The 15,375-nt window shown below is 43.0% G+C and overlaps 3 protein-coding genes across 4 annotated transcripts in view; 2 read left to right on the top strand and 1 right to left on the bottom strand.

Annotated features, from left to right (window-relative positions):
• Positions 1-2,760: 2,760 nt before the first annotated feature.
• On the bottom strand, positions 2,761-4,998 carry LOC147240436 (forkhead box protein G1-like). Of its 2 annotated transcripts, none has more exons than XM_086193266.1 (4): positions 4,684-4,998; positions 4,331-4,608; positions 3,716-3,811; positions 2,761-3,635 (listed from the first exon to the last, which is right to left on the bottom strand). In XM_086193266.1, exons 2-4 carry the CDS (start codon positions 4,469-4,471, stop codon positions 3,042-3,044), a joined length of 831 nt encoding a protein of 276 aa, XP_086049392.1. In that variant the 5' UTR covers positions 4,472-4,608; positions 4,684-4,998; the 3' UTR covers positions 2,761-3,041. The 2 variants fall into 2 exon arrangements, with proteins under 2 accessions (XP_086049392.1, XP_086049391.1); XM_086193265.1 differs by having other exon boundaries at positions 4,331-4,567.
• A 4,549-nt stretch (positions 4,999-9,547) lies between these two features.
• The window catches only part of LOC147240435 (galanin receptor type 1-like), a 32,887-nt gene continuing 27,059 nt past the window's right edge, over positions 9,548-15,375 (top strand). The window contains exons 1-3 of the mRNA XM_086194141.1: positions 9,548-11,081; positions 11,601-11,666; positions 11,949-13,114. Of these exons, the coding sequence (XP_086050267.1) occupies positions 10,440-11,081; positions 11,601-11,666; positions 11,949-12,305 (1,065 nt within the window). The 5' untranslated portion in view covers positions 9,548-10,439 and the 3' untranslated portion in view covers positions 12,306-13,114. The remainder of the gene's footprint in view (positions 11,082-11,600; positions 11,667-11,948; positions 13,115-15,375) is intronic.
• sall3b (spalt-like transcription factor 3b) overlaps positions 13,518-15,375 on the top strand; it is a 44,943-nt gene continuing 43,085 nt past the window's right edge. Inside the window, exon 1 of the mRNA XM_086194134.1 lies at positions 13,518-13,612. The gene's annotated coding sequence lies outside the window, so the exon portion shown is untranslated. The remainder of the gene's footprint in view (positions 13,613-15,375) is intronic.

Below are 15,375 nucleotides of genomic sequence, written 5' to 3'. Positions count from 1 at the left end.
AACAGAACAGCAACGCTAGTTAATCCTGAACAGTGAGACACGCAGACAGGCTCCGGTTGCCTCGGATCAATTTTCGATTCAAGGAAATCTCGTCAGATCAATCTTCGGCAATAATCTGATCGTCGCACTTGTGAAATTCAGCCTGTCGCCTAAAAAATTCTGGGGCTGGTAAAGAGTCGACAGGAATAGTCTGGAGGATTCAACAGGTTTGTTATTCCTAATCTAGCATGGAATGTGTAAATTACGCAGGGGTTGATAGAGGAATGAGAGAAGAAAATGAAAGACACGAGTTTTTGTCACCCGTCTCTCATCCTGACTGACAGTAAGGCACCATGTAATCTCTCTTGTCCAGGCAGCAGAGGCAGGGACTGCAAATGGAGGGCAGGAGGGCTGCTTCATAATCTAGGTCGTCCTCCAGTAATCCCACCCCGTGGAAGTATGTTGTTGGCATATGATGCCAAAAGCTGCACTCACCCTGCTCTTCTTCCTTGACCCTCAACAAGCTCTTCTTTCATAACTCGCCCCCCCCTCCTGGATCACCTTGACTATGGCACTCATGCCCTGATGTTTTCTGACACTCAGAGGGTCAACGATGGGGTAAATAGTGCAAGAGTGGACGTTTTGACTTGACCTCAGATTAGGTGATGTGCAGAGTTACTGATCTATGTCACAAGCATTGCATCACCACAGAAACTAAATCTCTCCCAAACCCAGAGTTTGATAGGTGTCTTGAATAGAGAGCTATGTTTCTTTTTCTTCCCCTCATGTCTTTGTGACTCCAGAGCGTAGAAAGAACCAGCCATGTGTGTTTAGCTTGAGGCTAACGGCAACTGACACAAGCAACAACAACAAAACTGCCCAAACACATCAGTTGTTTGTGCATTACTGAGCGTACGGCTGGATAAGGAAGACGTGGATTAATGCGCTTGAGACTTTGTAAACTGTTTTGTTGCTGTAACCGTCAAGCAAAATAGATGCGGCCGGCCCTCTCTTCATTTTGGAGTCACATCGAAGTTATGCAGGAGGGAAGAACCATCTTTGCAGGATTGGATTAACGGAAGAAAACAAAACACGTCCCCTCGTGTGCCCTCTTTTTTCATTATTGTGGTAAATCACTTTCCTTGTGGTGACTGAGTGAATCTCGAGAGCCGCCCCTCCTGTCCTCATGGCTTCCTGATTAACTGGAGAATGCTGGTGTCTCACTCTGACACGGGGGCCGGTGTGCTGTTCAAAAGTGTGTCAGTGCACAATAAAAGAAAGTACCGTGAAAGCTGAAGTTACTATTGTTGTTGTAGTTTTTTTTTCTTTTTATAATCCCTGACTCTTGGCCTTTGTACCCTGAATAAATCCATCCAATCCATCCATTATGTATACAGCTTATCCTGTACAGGGTTGCAGGGAGCCAATCCCAGCTGACATCAGCACAGAGGCGGGGGGGGGGGGGGGGGGTGGGGGGGGGCTACACCCTAGACACAGTAGTCAGTTTAGGAGTCATTATGCAACCTAACGTATGACCAGGTGCAAACTTCTCCTGGTGGACACATCGGCAGCATGTTTCTGTTCAAGACTCTTACGAGCAAGTTCAAAGACTTTCACTATCTAATGCTTGAGCTTCTGCAGCAGTTCAGACAGTAGTCAGCTCTTCTTTGACAGTAATAGTAATAATAAATCGATTTGCATGGCAAATGTCATTAAAAACATTGCAGCTCGAGAGGAAATGACATGAAAAAGATGTCGAAGGAACATTAAACTCCCGTCGAAAGGGAGTCTGGAGAGCATAGACGAGAATATAAAGACGTCAAAATGAATAAAATACATCCAATAAAGTGCATTAAAGTGGAATCTTCAAGTTGTGCCACTTAGACATTAATTCAGCAGGTTTAATGGTATTTCACATTTAAAAACTAAATTCCATTACCTGCTTCACCTGTACTGTTGCAACACCCCTGGGCTTGAACCCAGTCAGGTTAGCATGCTACCCCCTGCACTGCCACCCTGAGTACAAGTGTCATATGTTAATGTGACTCATGATTGAATAACTGAGGCTGAGAGACGCATTGCTTATCTTTAATGTAGGAAATTTCCCAACATGCTCTTTGCTCCCGGCTGAAATTCTTCCCAGATTCTACAACTAATGTGTAACCACTCGCTTTTATTGAATTTAAGCAGAAAACGCGCGCGGATGGACTATGTAGGGTATAGTTCAGATCGTGTTCCTTGAGGTTCACTCAGGTATGCTGCAAATAGTACAGCAAACAGATTTCATCTGCTGTATTTGCTCAACTCAACCTCGCCACTGTGGTCAGTCAACCCACTATCACCCCTTAAAGTGGGACTGTGGCCCGACCAGCACAGGTTAAAGTGCAAATGCTTTGAATGCACGAGTGTTTCTAGTTAACAGGCTTTTTTCACAGTTTAACTGTCTGTCCTCGTCACACAAACACACACACACGCTAGTGTGTAATGCTGATTACATCCAAAAGGTGGCATTGTTGTGATAACACATCATTGCCTGTGTTGACAGTAACCTGGTGATGTGGATGAGTACATTCACGGCACTTGAAGCTGCTGGCGTCCAAAGTTTTCGTCACACCTCTTGCTCTCGACACAGTGAGTTAGTGGTGCTCAAAGCCATCATAGCTTAGCGAGTAACAGCTAAATACAAACATCACCTGAGTTATGATCTGACAAAGTGACAATATTTCATCCCCTCACCCAGTAAACCCCTCTTTTTAAATCAAAATATTAAATACAAAAGTATCAGGACACTGAAGAAACACTTTTATTGACACAAGGGGAGATGGAACAACAGCTGCTTTCCAAACGGTGTTACAATACCCTCTTGTGGTCAGAAGTTTGATCTCACTCTTGTAAAAAAATAAAAACATATGAAAAAAATGCAACAGCACACATTGGGGATCAGTTCATCTGAATATTTCCACATGAAAAAGTAGAAACTGATTCTGAGGGGGAAAAAAACCTCCCGAAATAACAAAGATAAAACATGTAGAAGTGCAAGTTGTACATCCAAGATTTTTTGTCTACAAACGAACGAGGAGAGCATCATGGGTGAATGTGTGTGCGGGGTAGGTGACGTAATAAGGAGCAGCACTGACTCTTGTGTAAATGGGGTAGGGGGGCTCAGGCCACATGTGCAACCTCTTGCTAGGCTTAGCAGCAAGTCCGTGGTGTGTGCTGCCCCCTGTTGAAAAAATAGGGGAACATCCAGCCGAGAGCCGCAAGAGAAGCTCTTCAGAGCTGCAGCTGAAGCTCATCTCTGTCCCAGCTGGTGTGTGCGAGGGTTGCAGTTGCTGCTCCGCTTTGACCGGCATGCTGAACAAAGGGGATGTGCGTGCAGGCGGGCTGTCCCGCTTCAGGAGGGACTCGATGGAGAAGGGGCTGTTGAACTTCACCTCACATGGGACCTGACCGGCCTTACAGGCCGCAGGTTCGGGAGAGTGGAGCACTGAGTGGGTCTGCGAAGCTCTGATGGTCCTCACGTCGTGAGAGTTCAACTCAGGGAAGAACTCCAGGATTCCTTTAAAGTGACGGCGCACCATCTTTGTAGTGATCTTAAGGACGTCCAGTTTCCAGTAGTTTCTTTTACTGCCCACAGAATTGGGGACCAGAGGGACCTGGAAACACAACACTGTTGAGTTCATGTCGACTGACAGATAAATTAGACAATACAGTACCATTTGGGATTGATACAGACCTTGACAAAACAATTGTTGGTTGATAAACAGACTCTCATGTTGTTTTCCACAGATTTCCTGTCCTCACGGATGAACGGCCCCACCTTGTCCATCAGCTACAAAACATCAGTTACGTTCAGAGACCAAACTCCACACCTCCTCATTTTTTGTATGCGCGTCTGACATTGTGTAGATAAGTTTCACATTAAAATCCTTAGGTTCAGCTTTCTGTCAAATAATGAGATACATTATGGTTTGGTTACACCCCATCTCTTAGAGTGATTCCAAACTAAACTGTACATCTTTTCCATTTCTCCGTCATCAGTTCTTCATGACTCCAGCCAGCTACGTACATTTAGCTCAAAGCTAAGGGCAACTGATGGCTATCAGACAAACGCCCCCCCCCCCCAAACAAACAGAAAAAAAGGACCAGATCTTTAAATTTGTGAACAGACATTTTATTAACTTTTAGCCAAAAGTTGCTTCAAATTAAATATGTGGCTGGCTCTTTCTACATTCTTCAATCCCAGGCTCAACACACTGAGACCTTGAAATGCAACTTTTTGGATGTTATCCCTTTAAATTCAGATCTGCGAGCCCTCCGTTGGCTCAGCTCAAGAAATGAACTGTCTTACCTGAGGAAAGGTGAGCATCTTGTTCGGAGCCTGTTGGAGGACGACGGCGATCTTAGCCAGGTACGTGGGACTCTTGAGGAGCAGATCTCTCTGGGTGCTGCTGACCGGAGGCAGCTGAGCTCCAAATTTGTCCATCTTCATTCTTTCAGTCGTTGGGGAATAAGAGTTCAAGTCTCTCACTTGCACACAGATCAGCAACTGACCTGGACCTGCAGCCGTAAGCTGTGTTTATAAGACCTGATGGGACGAGAGTGTGTGAAGTGCGGGACTGTATGAACCTTTTGATAAGGAGATGAGCCATTAGAGAAGGTGGAGTCAATGATCAGTTAATTTCAGGTCTTCAGCATACTTACCAAACCAAAGCATCAAAGTCCAGCATGTATTCCCATATCAGAAATGCGGTTTGACAAATTGAGTCAGACGAGAAAACAGACAATTTATTGCTGTGTTTAGGTTTTAAATACTGTCTCGCCAAAGACCAAAGAGTCAGAGATCATGGGGTCTGGATGGATCAATAAGTTTGCTTTTTTGAATGTGACAGAAAAGATCCAAGACATTCTAGCCAATTAAGATTGTTGGTGAAATGTGTGTCGCTCCAGTGTGAAAGTCCGTGCAGGAGCTCGCTCAGGTGTGTCCACAACCTCCAAGCAGCAGACAAACCAGCTGATTTTTTAACCACCTCCAGGTGTGTGTGTGTGTGTGTGTGTGTTTCTCTGCTTCAGTCACAGTGATTCCTCTTTATGCACATTTTTCGCCAGATTTCTTCTTTTCCCACTCAAAAACTGGCTCCATACATACTCCCGGTTTGAAATTTGATGAATAAACAGATAGTTGTACGTGTTTTCATCAAGGCCGAGAGGGTCTGTAAGATTTTGAGAAATGATTTTAATTTTGTCTGGCCTGGATCTTTGCAGTGCACTTCATTTATGTGTCAGTCAGTCCAACTGTTGACGCCCTCTATTTGTGCAAATGCAAGTTTGTTGACTTGATCTTTTTTTTTTTTTTTTTTTTTAAAACAGGTCACGTTGAATTTTTTTGACCTGATACTAGTAAATTTTAGAGTTTCATTCAAAATATCAATTCAAGTTTTTAAAGCTTTGAAATTCCTGCGGCAGGCTTGACCTTTGACATCTCCACAAGACTGAAGTCGTCCATCACTGCTGTTCTATCAGCTCCCGCCTGAGAGCGTTAGATTCCACGCTAAAAACCCGCTGGTTTCTTTTTACTCTGTAAAAGAACAAATAGATAAATGGACCTGACGGCCATGCTCACAACACTCCTGCTGAGCTCTTTAATCCCGCTCCAACAGTTTCACATCACTCGTCGGAGCTCCCCACTCTCTGTTCATGTTAAAGACACGAGTCATTTACATAACTGATCCCCATTCAGGTGAATGAAGACATGACGGGACCTCAAAGCTTTGTATTGTACACACGCCAGAAACGAGCTCTTGACTCTGATGGAGGAAACGTCAGCTGCTCTGCGATCAGATTGGCAGTAAAGCTGAAATTACCTCGCTGGCGTGTTTGTCTGTTTGTAATGACAGTTGCATCTAAAGCATCTTACAAATATACATTACACACACACACACACACACACACATTTTTTTTCTGAAGGTATGCTGATACATTGGATTTTTATCATTTTTATTTCTAAAAACGTCGTGGAGTTGGAGTTGGATTTGAACCTCTGTGACTCCCACGTGTCCAGCTGCCATGCAGACTGTCCACCATCTGTAGTTTCTCTTCCAAAAGTTGTTGCCATCTCCACATAATCGGTTTGAAGAGGAAAAGTTATGCTTTGAGAGCCATTTTTGCTTCGTCTGACCTGAATCGGATCCCAGCAGCTCGGCAGAGGTTGAACCAGAAGAGGGACTCAAAAGCACCTATTAAAGACTCATGTTTTCACTGGTTTATGCAAGTTTCAAGCATTTTGGGATGGACTGCATCGCTTCTTAAGACAAATGTGGGCTGAAAGTCATGAAACCTCAGACACTAAGAGGTACGTATCATTTGTGTCTATGAATTACACGCTGAGAATCAAACATATGATCACATATGGAAGATATTTCAAGACAAAATTATTTTATTTTCACATAAAACTGTGACCGAACCAGGAAAAAAAAGGAATAAAGCTCAGATTTTTTGAGTATGTTAGACTACTTTAAGTCTTTTTTTGTTAGATTAAAACCATAAGATGACAAGAAAAGTCGGATGACAACATTTTGAGTCTGAGTTCAGAGTAAACATTATTTTATCTGGTCAGAATATAACACAATTGTTATCCTCAGATGGAATCGTTGACATAAAATATAAACAATGTAATACATTTGTTCACGTGAGGCCTAATTCACTTGCCTTAAACCTACGGTGTCATTTTTAACTAATGTGTGTCTTTAATTCTGTGAGTTTGGAACCTGGGTGCAGCTCTGATGAGGTGTAAATCACTGGAATGCGGTCGGACGCCTTCCCGTCCAAATCATTGTGTCTGATGAGATCACCCATCAGAGGCGTTACGTTCCAGCGGTTATCACCTCCTTCAGTCCAGCCTTTGCCTGGGATGCTTCTTGTTTCTGAGTGACCCACTTGAAGGGAGGAACAAAAAAACAAGTAAGGGAGGAAGTCACAGGCCAGACAGTGGACCAGGGGGAGGGGTTCCGTCTCCATGCTGACCTGGGGAGAGAGAAGTTTGGGTTACTGGAGTGTCGACCTCTGCATCTTCAGATAAGTGGTTGAAGATGGACGGACGTTACAACCATATACATTAATACTGTCAATATTTTTAGAATTTAGCCATGAACCAGCCCTCCATATTAAGGTTTCTCCTTACATTTTATCTTTTCAGAAGAGTGAACCACTGTCATCCTCCCCCAGACAGTCTCATATACCAGCTAATATATCTGAGACACCATCCATGGGACAGAGAAACAGAGAGGAAGGGAATGAAGGCCAAAAACCCCACAAACAACCCACCCAGTCAATGCCAGGTCACCCCAATGCTAATGTGTGTCTCCCAGCTAGTTTGCAGGCAAGGTAAGTCAATTTTAACTTATTGGGCTAAGTGGATGTGCATTTGCCGCGGTGTCCTCTGGTGGCTCAGTGTCATGGTAACAACAGGTCCGACTCCGACGGAGCCGGAATGCTATCCACCTGAGATGAGGAGCAGCAGCCTCCAAAGCAGCTTATCTTCTTATGTCTCTAATCAGAGCTGCTGAAGAAAAGCATGGGGGGGTGGGCAGTGTGTGTGTGTGTGTGTGTGTGTGTGTGTGTGTGTGTAGGTAGGGTGTTAATGAGGAATAATGTCATATCACTGTGAAGCACAGGCACAAAAGAACAAAGTTCACTTGTGATTTTGCCATTTAAGTCTTCCTGTCTCTGCTGAAACGAATAACAGTCGACTCATGAGTGAGACGGCGTCAACAGGATTTACTTTCGGTAAGTTAGAAGGTGAATTTGACACACTGAAACCATCCCTATGACACGGCCAATAGAAAAGCTCATCAGGAAAAGGTAGGTGAGGAAGTCTGTCCAGCAATGGAGGAGAGACATTTGTCTTGCTATGTATAGTTTGTCTCATTTACAGTAAATTCTGACCCAGCAAATAATTCTCATGAAAAAGAGCAGACATTCACATGCAGCAGCCAGAGGAGGATTTTTCAGGTAGCTGTACTTCACTTAATATGTATTTTCCCCCACATTTTGATAGAAGTGCCTGTTATTTTGACTCTCAGTTTAAAAAGAAAAGGGGTGTCTCGCACCATTGTCAATGCACTCCAAAAAAAAGAGTTTGTTCAAGGGGGGACGACAACTGGTTCACTCCCTGATGGTCTTTTTTCTACTAAGTGTTTGTACTTTTAGATGAGTTATGAAAAATGCATGAAAACGTCTTGGGGACAAAATAAAATTTAAAAAAAGTAATTATGATTATGCAGGGAAATTGAAATTTTAAGTGAAAATTTAAAGCTCAAATAAAAAAATATGAATTCCAGGCTTTCTGAGGCTGCATTGACCTCCTCACCAACAATTAACTGAATCATTTGACAGCTTCCAGAATGTTACATTAGGACATATTTGACTCGTGTTTCACACAGATTTCATCCTTCTATGATTTTCCAGAGGAGTAATTCATATATTTCTTTTTCTTCCAAATGGAAAATATCAGCACTTGTGTCAGTCACTTGTCCGCAGCAGAAAGAAGGATAACATCTCGGCTGATGAGTAAAGAGTCACCATGGAAACTTGAGCCTACTTCAGGACACGGGCAGAGAAACCAATTACCAAACAACTGCCATGCTCCTGAAGGTATAATAACCCTCGTGATAAAAGGTGCTATAATGACTGACATTAATGATGGCTGCTATTACATTTCTGCCAGGCTCTGTGGGAGAATTAGACAAACACCCAAATCATCACCGACGTGCGCAGCAGATCATCGTCAGGCTTTCCAGCTTCATGTGTTAAAGTTTCCTGATTAACGCCAACAATTTAACCAGATGTTTAAACAATAAAAGCTTCAAATGTGCACTCACATGAGGACAAGTCGACCCCCAGATAGCATCAGCGTCTCATCTCAGATTACATAGCGTGTGCATCATCTCCATCGTCATTTCCAGATGGTTATCCCCCGAGCAGATCTCTCAGCACTGGTCCGTCCGAGGCCCACGTGCTTGTATGATGATGGTACAGCTGCTGCGGAGACCCGGTCACAGAAGATCAATCACACAGTCTGAGGACAATCCATGAGTGCTTTCACATGTGCTTTTTCTTTGACTTTTAAGAAAAGAGCCTATTTATCAATTTTTTTTTTCATATGAAGTTTTTTTTTTTTATTAAAGCAATCAAAATCTGTGTTTTGTCTTTCAGGTTCTAACAAAAAAGACATCTTCCTGCATCACATCTTTGCCTCTCCAGAATGCTGTAAGAGCCAGCCACATAGCTTGAGGCTAATGGAGACCGATGGCTAAAAACATAGAAGTTTTCCAGCCATGTAAATGCTCAGTAATCCAGCTTAAAGTTCAACTATAACACTTCCTGTCTGGCGCTGAGCTAACGGGGAAGTGTTACAATTTGTTTTGTGGTGATGCCCTTGTGGCTCTTTCTGCATTCTGAGGTCAGAAAGAAGAAATCCAGGAAAGGGGGTGGGGGGGGGGGGATCCATCTTTTTTGAGGCTCACTTATTTGTGAGTACCTGAGAGGCAAAGATGGTTTTTGGGTGATGCATTGCTTTAAACCGCTAAAATTTAGCGCTGCACTTGTACTGTAATTGGAGATGCAAGTAAAAAAAAAATACAACTCTGTGCAGCAGAGCTGAGGGAAATGTTTGATTCGTCATATTGTTGATTCCAAAATGCTGCACCTGCTGTAAGGCGACCCCTGAGCATCTTTTATTAATCCCTCCCTGTCTGCTAACACACGTCTCATAAACCCGTGGGCCCACTTTAGAATACAAGCTCCCTTTCTTCTGTCTTCCCAAAGCTGCAGAGCTGCAATTGTGATACACCTTTAAATTTACACCTGCTGCCGCTCGTTTAGGGACGTATTTCCCTGCGCAAGCAATTGTCACATATCATGAATGCACAGCACATCTTTACATGAAGTAAAGTAACTGAGGCATTAACCACATACAGATAAGAAACTTTACGTTTGGGATTAGAGTTCATATATGATACATTCACCTGAGCAACCTGTGTTTTCCCTCTCCTGTCAGAAGCTGAGAAGCCTTCTAATCAGATAAAGTTAAATCAAAAACAGCCTGAGGAGTCACATGAAGAAAGGAATTCAAAGTCAAATTTCATGGTTTAAAACTGCAGTTGTTGTGGTTTTTTCTTTTGCTAAAACTGCTCAGATTTTTATTCGCAGGTTTTCAATTCCATACGATAGCATAAAATATACTCCATGCGTCCTGGAGATGCAGAGTGGGGCCCACTGGATGGAATGTAAAATGTCATTCAGTGCGCGTAGAACGCTGGAGAGGTTGGAACATCACGGTGACGTCGCCCGGGTGCACAGATTCATGGGTCGATCCAGAGGAGGAGAGGAGCCTCGTCCTTCATGAGGAGGATTACGTGCCGCTTTGATATCAATATGTACGTTTTTTTGTGACCAGAAAGATGGAAACTCAGGTGGAAGACCAGAGGGAGCCTCCCGCGAAGCTGCCAGCCAAACTCATCCTCGGCATGGGTGTGGATAACTTTGTTTCCCTGCTGATATTTGGAGTGATTTTCATCCTCGGGGTGCTGGGGAACACCTTGGTGATCACCGTGCTGGCACGCAGTAAACCGGGACAGCCGAGGAGCACAACCAATATCTTCATCCTCAACCTGAGCGTGGCGGACTTGTCCTACCTCCTCTTCTGCGTCCCCTTCCAGTCCACCATCTACATGCTGCCCACATGGGTGCTGGGAGCCTTCATCTGCAAGTTCATCCACTATTTCTTCACCGTGTCCATGCTGGTCAGTATTTTCACTCTGTCGGCGATGTCTGTGGATCGTTACGTGGCGATCGTCCACGCCAGGAAGTCCTCATTGATCCGGGTCGGGAGGCATGCTCTGCTCGGGCTGGTTCTGATCTGGATCCTGTCTCTGGTCATGGCAGCTCCAGTCGCGCACTACCAGAGCATCGTGGAGAGGGAGGACAACAACACCTTCTGCTGGGAGGTCTGGCCGGACCACCAGAGGAAAGTCTACGTGGTTTGCACCTTTGTTTTCGGATACCTCCTGCCTCTCTGTCTCATATCTGTCTGCTACGCAAAGGTAAGAGGGTGCGCAAATATAACCACGTTTACCATTTGACCCACGTCTGTATTCTTCAGTATAAAAATACGCTCAATATATCTGGAAAAACTGTTGTCTCAGGTCTCTTTGATTGCTAGGAAAAGTTAGTTACGTGCAGAAGCCATATCTCATTTATTTTTCCTCTCGAAATAGATATTTCTTTCATAACCACCCCAGGGCGCCATATATCTGGAGAAAATTCGTATCACTATGTAGCCTTCCTTCATTCAAGGCAATACAATCATATTTCATGACATTTTTACAAATACTTTTTTTCCTCTTACTACATTCACAGATAATTTCAAATAAGATTCTCTATTAAGATTGTTTTTGGTGTGGTAAACAGTGAATTCGTCTGCATTCGATTTCTTGTAGTCATTGTCTTATATTTAGTGTAACATGATGATACTTGGCATGACTCTGGGGTTCGCGGTCTTTGAAACAGTGAGCAAAATATGACCGAAATGATGTTAAATGTCTGACTGATGTGGCTTGCAGGTTTTAAAACACCTGCACAAAAAACTGAAGAATGTTTCCAAAAAATCAGAGCTCTCCAAAAAGAAGGTGGGTGGAAACATTTCATTTGCTTCACCGTAACTGTCTGGCATTCAGCTGACTGGGGTGTATCATGTGATTTTGTTTGCGGTTAAAAACTATCTACATCTGCATGGATTATTTCACACAACAATCAAACAACAGATGCTGAAGAGCTTTCTGTCTTTTTTAGCAGCAGTTTATTAGGATTGTTGAGTCGGACTCAGTCATTAATTGAAATTGCCTTGGTTTCCTCCACATTGATCACATGACATATAATCACCAGTCGTCATCTCCTGTTTCCCTCCACAGACGGCCCAGACTGTTCTCGTGGTGGTTGTGGTCTTCTGTCTCTCGTGGTTGCCTCACCACATCGTCCACCTGTGGGTGGAGTTCGGTTCGTTCCCCCTCAACCAGGCGTCCTTCGTGTTCAGGATGGTGGCTCACTGCTTGGCCTACAGCAACTCCTCCGTCAACCCCATCATCTACGCCTTCCTGTCGCAGAACTTCAGGAACTCCTACAGGCAGGTTTTCTGGTGCCGAGCGCCCAGCAAGTGTCCTCTGAACGACACCAGGGAGCTCCGCAGCAGAGTGGAGACGGCGGCGCCGTCCACTAAAATCACAGTGACTTACAAAGGCCGCGACTCTCAGATCAGTATGATGCTCTGATGGGAATCGCATGTGTAGAGCCAGACTGACACAGTATTTGACAGCATGAAGCAAAGTTGTGCAACGATTTCATCTTGAAGCCCAAGTGCAGAACTTTTGTCTCCCCCTTCTGGAATTGAGAATAACAACAGCACTGATCGTGTAAGAGCTGGTGTTTTGTTTTTTCTTTGTTTTTTTTTGTAATCAGAGAAACAAAACAGTTTCCTATTTTCTCAAAATCCTCATATAAGGCCACCAACTGTAGTTTGTGGCTGTGGGGCAGAATTAGCTTCATGCTAAATGTGCGTGCCTGGCTCTTTCTGCATTCTGGAGTCATAAAGAGGCGATGCAGTGCTGAAAGAAAGTCTTTGCAAGCTCAAGTCCTTATTTGTGAGTGAACTGGTTTGGGAAGGGCTTGAATAAGGGCATTGTTCATTTATTTTTCAAAGTTATTCACTATAATTTCAAAAAGACACATTTGAGAAAGAAATGGAATTGTTGTGCTTAAAGCAGTGAGATCTCGGCCAGTGGGAAACATTTCATCTATAATGTGTTTTCCTTTATTGATTTACCAAGGACACATAAATTCCAACAATGAGACAAGGACAGCTGAACCTTAGACTACCTTTGGTTTCAGAGCAACACATTCAACCGCCTGGACTATTCAGTCAGGCCTTGATGTAAATAAACTCAGATTCAGTCTAGCTGTCTGTATTCTCTCCCTATACACTCTTCTCCAAGGATCCTGGAGCTTCGATTATTTGCTTCATCCACTGGGACATGATGTACACGGGAATAAATAACAAAGCAGCGTTCTAAAGACGTGGCAGGTAATATAGTTCCTTGTCTCGTCAGTTTCCGCGGGAGGGATCGGAAAGACTGTAAAATGTGTGATGTTTTTGTCTCCCTTTTCTGTGGGTATGAACTTTTTGTTGGCAATCACACAGTTGGTGCCTCTGTGGAAGTTTTTCACTTAGGAGACAAAATGATCAAAACCAATTTGTTTGTGAATAAATGAATCGCACAAAGAAATGAATAAATTATGTAGCAAACAAATGATCTACTTTTTGGTATACTTGTAACTAGCCGATTTATCGGCCGATTATAGCCATTAAACCATAATCGGTAATCAGCCAAAAGTTGGCCGATTGTCGCCGATTTTAACACGTAATTTTCAGTAATAAAATGGCGTTATGGCGGGTTTCTCAGAAATTATGTCCTTGCGTGTCCAGTAGAGGGCGCTCCGACTCATGTCGCGCTCCACAGCAACCCCACAGAGTGAGAGTGAAGTAGTGGACGGGACTGAAACCGAGCAGTTTACCTCGATGGTAAGTTTATAACAACAACTTTGTGAAATTAAAAAAACAACAACTTAATAAGTTTCCCATGACGTGCCTCGTTGAGTTTGTCATGCTTCCCTGATATTATCAGTCGAGCGTGACATGATACGTTAGCAAGCTTAATAAAGTTAGGATAGCCTAGCTTAAATATTAGCTACCCCGCTCAACTATTTAGCCAGTCACGACGCCATGAGTGATGTAACGGAAACGTTACAGTACCTCAAAGTAATGTTACGCTCACTCAGGCAGCTCCGTGCTACCAGACTAGATCAGACCGGAGTTAATTGAGACGACGCTTCGTCGCCGTGTAAAAACCGTTGTGGGCTGCATTTATATTCAGAAGTATTTTAACTGATGGCGTTGAGGACGAAAAAGCGTTTTTGGTCGAAGTTATAGCTTCGTGGAGGAGAAAAATGTGAACGCACGTTGAGAGGACATCTTAGAGGTGCATTCGAGATCACTTTTTACTCGAGACTTTAATGACCGTGTTTATTCACCTGCCTCTCACCTACAGATACACACTTACTGACCTCTTAATTAGACACTGTGCAATGTAATGCACACTAATAACAGCCCTGCCATGAAGTCTACTGCAATAAATGTATCACTTTGTAAATGTTGACACTGTCAGAGACTTCTTTATGTTTACTGAGACAATAGTGGGTGTTTCCCTTCAATTTAAATCTTTGTAGCAAGTGTTTGGAACTGTATTTAAGCTATCAAAAGCAGGTATTTTGTCTTTTTTTTTATATGAAAATGTAAAAAAATTTAATTGGCCTTTACATCGGTTATTGGAATTTCCTATTCCCTAATATTGAAATCAGCATTGGCCCAAAAAAATATCCATATCGGTCGGGTCCTGCTTGTAACGTGAATGTGTGAATGACGCATGGCTCTGCTTTGCCAATATGATGTTGACTTACTTGGCTTTTATGATTGCAAAGATTACAAACTGTATCTTGTTTTTTTTCCTGGAGGCTGAATTTGATCAAGATGACTTTTGCAAACAGGCAGTGCGACAAGCTTTTCTCCGCTGTGTTCTCATCCCCCCTGCAGTTATCATCATACATGGCAGTGACTAAACCATAAATATTGCCTCAGATGTACAATTTCCTGGATTTGCATATGGGTCCATGAATTATATGGTGGCTTTATGCGTGAAAATTGGATTTGCTTGCAAGTGTACAATGCAAATAAGGTCTGTTGATGTGTCGCATTGATGCAGGTATTCTACACTGCTGGTTCTGTTTTGTCAAAATGATTTATTCTCAATATCGTCTTCTGCTGTTGCCATAACCATGAAAATACTCCTGGGATCACTGGAAAGGAAGTGGTCTAATATGTGACTCTGACATCTGAGTGAATTGTGACTTGTTGTGTTGCATTTGTATGTAAAAATTTGATGTTAAAAGAAATCCTCAAAAGCATTTACTCTGAGACCACTTGTCAGGATTTTGTATGCAGAAAACAGTGAACGTGGTCAAAAGAATACATTGAACTTAACAATTTATCAAAAATCGGATTAATTTTGCCCTAAAATAGTCATATAAAAAGATGGGAGGTAACACGATGAGGCTGGTCCTGTATTTCAAGTCTAGCGCTAATACCATTTGTATTTGGCGTTCCTTGGTCACATGAGCTTGAGGTTTGTGAAAAAAGATTATATTAAATTTGGCAATATGTTTTAATTAAAAATCCCTTGGCCCCGAGGTTCTCCTTCAATTTTATCCTGATCTTTACTTTTAAAATGC

This window comes from Aulostomus chinensis, chromosome 22 (genome assembly GCF_037954235.1).
Source record: "Aulostomus chinensis isolate RoL2024-O1b breed Wild chromosome 22, RoL_Achi_v1.0, whole genome shotgun sequence".
Lineage (NCBI taxonomy): Eukaryota > Metazoa > Chordata > Actinopteri > Syngnathiformes > Aulostomidae > Aulostomus > Aulostomus chinensis.
The sequence above is the reverse complement of the archived record's forward strand: the minus strand, read 5'-3'. Positions and strand labels throughout refer to the sequence as shown.

What these genes read in the sequence shown, in the direction of transcription:
- LOC147240436 (XM_086193266.1), bottom strand. Translation starts at nt 4,471, where the DNA reads ATGAAGATGGACAAATTTGGAGCTCAGCTGCCTCCGGTCAGCAGCACC. An exon ending in AGATGCTCACCTTTCCTCAG is followed by an intron (nt 3,812 to 4,330) that starts GTAAGACAGTTC and finishes GATGTTTTGTAG; the next exon opens with CTGATGGACAAGGTGGGGCC. An exon ending in CCAACAATTGTTTTGTCAAG is followed by an intron (nt 3,636 to 3,715) that starts GTCTGTATCAAT and finishes TTGTGTTTCCAG; the next exon opens with GTCCCTCTGGTCCCCAATTC.